Source organism: Drosophila erecta, unplaced genomic scaffold (assembly GCF_003286155.1).
Source record: "Drosophila erecta strain 14021-0224.00,06,07 unplaced genomic scaffold, DereRS2 tig00000055-arrow-pilon, whole genome shotgun sequence".
Classification (NCBI taxonomy): Eukaryota; Metazoa; Arthropoda; class Insecta; order Diptera; family Drosophilidae; genus Drosophila; species Drosophila erecta.
In genome coordinates this window covers 13,523,421-13,528,344 of record NW_020825200.1, presented here as the reverse complement: position 1 = coordinate 13,528,344, position 4,924 = coordinate 13,523,421, and the positions used below count along the sequence as shown (strand labels likewise).

The following is a 4,924-nucleotide window of genomic DNA, read 5'->3' as shown; positions in this document are numbered from 1 at the left end:
CAAAGTTGTTTAAATATTAAAGGCGTTTATGCGGAATAACTTGTATTTCTGCTTCGAGTCATTAGAATCATTTCATTGCTTAAACTATTTGAAGTGAATCTTCCAGTACTCATAGAAACCCCGAAATGTAGGAAATATCCCACCAAATATATTTTAAAGCGTAAACATGACTTCCTAACTTTTACGTATCATCTCTTCAACTTTAAGAGCTTTCCATCATCTTAAATTCTCCAGCCGCATAAACGCAGTCTTCATGTGTAACGTTTTATTTTCGCTTTTTAGCCATACACCCAATCATTAACCCATCATCCGTGACCTTCATCGTTTTCAAAACCGCAGAAAAGTATCAACACTGAGCAAATTTTTCTCACTTCGTTCGGATCGACAAAAGGAAGTTGTATAGAAGAACGTAGGCGCCAGTTGGTCTGTTGGGTCTCATAGAGTCCATCGGAGCCCCTAGGGACTTGGCATTAATAAATCTCATTTATCTCTCATGCACCTAGCGAAATGAATTGTATTTTCCTTGTTCTCGTTGCACTCATTCATAGAAAAATTTTTATTTGCCTAGTAGTTAAATTTACATGATTTTCTTGGTCATAATCTATAGAAGCCTACAAATAGGCTTAGCGCAGAGTCGATTTTAGTGTATACTGATATTATAAATGAGTAAATTGAACATTTTAGCGTACTAGTTTAAGCTGAGAAAGTGTTAACAGACGCGCAATTCTTCTTCGTAAAGTTGGGCAATACGTATAATATAAAAAAGTATTTAAAAACAGCAAGCAAGAATACAAATAAAATATAACTGAGTACGAAACATTCAACGTTTATCAAGTAAGTTACAGTTAAATTAATATATTGTAATGGAAACAATATGGCAAAATCAAAAACATCAAGAATAAATGTTATACAAATGAATCAAATTGGTTTTATTCATTACTTTTTATTTGATTACTAAATGGTCAAGTAATGCATTTTCGCTATATATTTTTTGAAGTAAGAATTGTGCTCCATTTTCCTAAACTACAAGCACGCCCAGTCATTTTCACTCTGATTTGGAAATACTTTTGTAAGTCTAAACAAATCCACAAAATTTCTCATTATGAGGCAGCAGCTGCTGGACGAGGAGTTCGAGAATCTGCGACGCGTAGCCTTGGCCATTTGCGAAAATCTAGGAAGGCCAAAAGATCGGGAGATATGTAGAAGCACCCTGGAGGATCTCGTCAAGTTCCACCAGGCTTCGTCGATCAGGATTAAGGAAAATGTGCATATTTTCCTGATGTTCTATCTGAAAGTTCTAAGATGGACGCACAAGAATCAGCCTTCGGATTTGTATCGCAAATGGGTAAGTTCAGTCTTGCAGTTCAGCAGCGGTTCCATGGGCTCAATTATTTATTTTTCAGTATGGTCAAGACTTTGGCAATTCGGCCGCCAACTCTGTCGATGAAATGCGCGTTTGGTTAGAGGAGGGAAAGTCCTTCTACGCCACGAAGACGTTTGAAGACGGTTCCATCACCATTTACTCAGCGGTGGTCAAAGATCCGAAAGCTGGTTGGTCACAAAACGGTCTGAAAACTCTAATGGAAACGCAAGCCGGCTGCGTTTTAGATCGAAATGAAATTTGAATGGTTTAATATTCTTAATATAGTATATATTTCCACTTTAGGTGCTTAACTCGAGATTCCGTGTGTACAATTTACTGGTGTTTCGATATGCGGAGGGTATTCTGGTATGGCAGGTAAATTGTACTAATATGGGCAAAACTTTCAATTGTCAAACGTTTGCATTTTCGGAATGGTCTATTTTGGTATATCAAACTATCTATAAATATAGTAAAATCATTACTGAAACGCATGTACATTAAGTTAACTTTTCAAATAGGGAAGGCGAAAAACGAAATTTACAATTGAATACGTTTCATTTTAAACATTTTATCTAGTTAAGGGCTTCTTAAATTTACCTGCCAGATAACTAGTATACCTTTGTTTTCAACTTTTCGACTTAATTCTAGGCAGGAAAAGATTGGACGGAATGTGATCCTGATATCAAAAGTCAATCCTAGCTTAAATTTCATGTAGAGTGGCGAAAGGCACTTTTTTGTGTTTTGTTTGTGGTTAGGGTAAGCCCGGTTTTCCTATTAACTTCTAAAAGTTCTGGAGGCAACGCCAATTAGCAGAAGGCCCAACAGAAGCTGCAGGGATCCATGCATTTGAGCTAAGCTGGAGCCATTGCAGCTGTCGCTGGAGCAATAGCACTCCTCCCAGTACACTCCGTTGTCGTAGACTCCCCAGTTGCAGACGCCAACCACTCCGGTATCGGAAACGGATGCACATCGCCGAATCACCTGACGCCAGCGACCGTCCCCTGGAAAATATAATGTAATTGTTAATTTGTACAAAAATATTTGCCATAAAAGAGAGATAAGCCTTTACAAAACTATATTTCACCCAATGGGCTCCATTAGGCATTTCAACGAACTAACAGCTATATTCTTCATGTTGAACGATGAGAAGATTAACCTACATCGGCAAACTGCAAAGCTACTAGACTCGTGAGTTTAAAGAACCAAATCTTAAAGGGAGCTCTTTTCCCGGATCATGGTGACCGTGGGAAAATACAGAGAGCCTGGCAGATTACTTGTTGTCCTGGGGACTAGCTAGAGTCCCTTGTGGGGCGTGTGCGCCACCTACTCACAGATGAATCCGCGGGGTCCTTGCTGCACCACCTTCATGCAGAAGGATCCTGGCATGTGGCTCTCGTCGCTGTTGCACTCAATAGAAATGTGCTCGGTGCGGTTGAACCTCTTGTAGGCGCCACAGCTGTCGTGCCCCTTGCGATCCTGGTCGGAGGAGCACTGGTAGCATCGAATGGCCCAGCTGCCTGTAATAAGTCACCAATTAGTTTAAATTACCCAAACACTTGCCAAAGCCACACCCAAAAGCCGAGATTAGAAGGTGGCATATTGGGATTCCTGCGACGGTGTCTTTATGACCTACCGCAAACGGCCAGGGTGAGCAGCAGGAACGTGCAACGGAGCATGACATTCATCTTTCACTTAAAACTGTATTGTGCGCTTCGATTTACTTAAATAAAATGGGATTAAGCCAGGAATATAAATAACGCAAGCCCCAGTGTGACCATATGGTAAGCAGCGCTAGAATACCAAGTAAGAAAAATACCAACTTGTCTGAATTTCTGATTCTCTTTAGTATTTTTTTATTTTAAATATTATTTGCATGTTTTTATATGTATACATATATGTTTTTACATATGTTCGTTTCGTTATTCGCTCGTTAAATGAGATGGCATCTGTTTCTCTTTCTCTTTTCCACCATCCACGCTTGCTATATAAGTAGGTAGTAAATGCTCTGATCGTTTATTGTGTTTTGAAACGTGAAGAAGTGAACGTGAACTGTGGTAAAACTCAAATCGGAAATGGCCCGTACGACGCAAACTGCACGCAAATCGACTGGTGGAAAAGCCCCACGCAAACAACTGGCCATCGCTATCGCCCTGGAACAGGTGAGATCCGTCGGTACCAAAAGAGCACTGAGCTTTTGATCCGCAAACTGCCTTTTCAGCGTCTGGTGCATGAAATCGCTCAGGATTTTAAGACTGATTTGCGATTATATGTTTTTACGTATATGTATATCATTTTTCGATATAAAAAGTTTTGCATAGAGGGGGTATTTTTAAAATTCCCAACGGTGCTTTCGGGCTTGAACAGTATTGCCCCACGGTTTCGTTTTTTTCCCTGGTTTGTGTCAATGATAATGCATGTTAGAGGATTATCCGAACGCTGCGCAGACGGTCACACTACTATTTACACGCCCAAAAAATTATTCAATTGAAACGCGAAGAAAAACACAAATATTACGATGAACACGCTGGAGAAATGCGTGCTGTCCGCCATTGTGCTCTTCTGCCTGCTGCAAATGGGTGAGTTCTTGAAGCAAAAACCGCGCCTGCGCAACCGACAGTGAGAACAACCTGCGTAACTTCCTTTCCAGGCCAGGCGATCAAATGCTGGGATTGTCGCAGCGATAACGACCCCAAATGCGGGGACCCCTTCGACAACAGCACCCTGGCGATCACCGACTGCCAGCAGGTGCCGGATCTGGACCACCTGCAGGGCGTGCGGCCGACGATGTGCCGCAAGATCCGGCAAAAGGTGCACGGGGAGTGGCGCTACTTCCGCAGCTGCGCCTTCATGGGCGAGCCGGGCATCGAGGGCGACGAACGCTTCTGCCTGATGCGAACTGGCAGCTACAACATCTTCATGGAGTTCTGCACGTGCAACAGCAAGGACGGCTGCAACTCTGCGGGCATCCATCGGCTTGGACTTATGGGCGTCCTCTCTGGCACACTGCTCTCGGCAATTGTGGCCCATCTGCTGCGGCAATAGGTGGATACGCCAGCTCCAGTTGTAGCCAATGCCACGCCTCATCCGCCACAAGACTGTCCAGGAACAGGAAAACATCCAAAACAGCATTATTCGCAAACAGTTTAGCATGTTTGCTTGTGTGTTCGACTTAGATAGAAACTGGAAAGGTGTATAATTGTAACCGAGATATGTACCTAATATTTGTAACATTTGTAAACTACTTCCTTGAAAGCCGCTTAACTGGCGTACGGACAGTCTTGCGGAAAATGAGCGATGTGTAATCAAGTGCCTTTCTTTAGACGACTCGAATTGTAACTTAAGACTAAAATATTGTTTCCGTCCAAAAAGTATCTTACGCATATGACATTCCATCTCGTGAACAGAATCTTGTAATACTTTCTATTTTCTACATGTATTTTGTAATGTTTTTACAAACGCCTAGATTTAGTCGCCAAATGTCTTACAAGTTTTTATTGTAATGCAAAGACAAATATGACAATTTTGTAATTGAAATAAACGGTTATACACCAGGCGCCCATT

The 4,924-nt window shown here is 41.7% G+C and overlaps 3 protein-coding genes across 3 annotated transcripts; 2 read left to right on the top strand and 1 right to left on the bottom strand.

The window, feature by feature from the left end:
- Positions 1-978: 978 nt before the first annotated feature.
- Positions 979-1,679, top strand: LOC6541586. The gene is made up of 2 exons (XM_001969718.3): positions 979-1,345; positions 1,404-1,679. The coding sequence occupies exons 1-2, from the start codon at positions 1,103-1,105 to the stop codon at positions 1,623-1,625; spliced, it is 465 nt and encodes a 154-aa protein (XP_001969754.1). The 5' UTR covers positions 979-1,102; the 3' UTR covers positions 1,626-1,679.
- Positions 1,680-2,056: 377 nt separating this feature from the next.
- On the bottom strand, positions 2,057-3,161 carry LOC6541804. Its single transcript, XM_001969717.3, has 3 exons — positions 2,997-3,161; positions 2,695-2,880; positions 2,057-2,364 (listed from the first exon to the last, which is right to left on the bottom strand). The coding sequence occupies exons 1-3, from the start codon at positions 3,046-3,048 to the stop codon at positions 2,138-2,140; spliced, it is 465 nt and encodes a 154-aa protein (XP_001969753.1). The 5' UTR covers positions 3,049-3,161; the 3' UTR covers positions 2,057-2,137.
- A 192-nt stretch (positions 3,162-3,353) lies between these two features.
- LOC6541240 lies at positions 3,354-4,916 on the top strand. Its single transcript, XM_001969716.3, has 2 exons — positions 3,354-3,939; positions 4,011-4,916. The coding sequence occupies exons 1-2, from the start codon at positions 3,879-3,881 to the stop codon at positions 4,403-4,405; spliced, it is 456 nt and encodes a 151-aa protein (XP_001969752.1). The 5' UTR covers positions 3,354-3,878; the 3' UTR covers positions 4,406-4,916.
- The last annotated feature ends 8 nt before the right edge of the window (positions 4,917-4,924 follow it).

What these genes read in the sequence shown, in the direction of transcription:
- LOC6541804 (XM_001969717.3), bottom strand. Translation starts at nt 3,048, where the DNA reads ATGAATGTCATGCTCCGTTGCACGTTCCTGCTGCTCACCCTGGCCGTT. An exon ending in GCTCACCCTGGCCGTTTGCG is followed by an intron (nt 2,881 to 2,996) that starts GTAGGTCATAAA and finishes GACTTATTACAG; the next exon opens with GCAGCTGGGCCATTCGATGC. An exon ending in AGGACCCCGCGGATTCATCT is followed by an intron (nt 2,365 to 2,694) that starts GTGAGTAGGTGG and finishes TATATTTTCCAG; the next exon opens with GGGACGGTCGCTGGCGTCAG.
- LOC6541240 (XM_001969716.3), top strand. Translation starts at nt 3,879, where the DNA reads ATGAACACGCTGGAGAAATGCGTGCTGTCCGCCATTGTGCTCTTCTGC. An exon ending in CTTCTGCCTGCTGCAAATGG is followed by an intron (nt 3,940 to 4,010) that starts GTGAGTTCTTGA and finishes CTTCCTTTCCAG; the next exon opens with GCCAGGCGATCAAATGCTGG.
- LOC6541586 (XM_001969718.3), top strand. Translation starts at nt 1,103, where the DNA reads ATGAGGCAGCAGCTGCTGGACGAGGAGTTCGAGAATCTGCGACGCGTA. An exon ending in CGGATTTGTATCGCAAATGG is followed by an intron (nt 1,346 to 1,403) that starts GTAAGTTCAGTC and finishes TTTATTTTTCAG; the next exon opens with TATGGTCAAGACTTTGGCAA.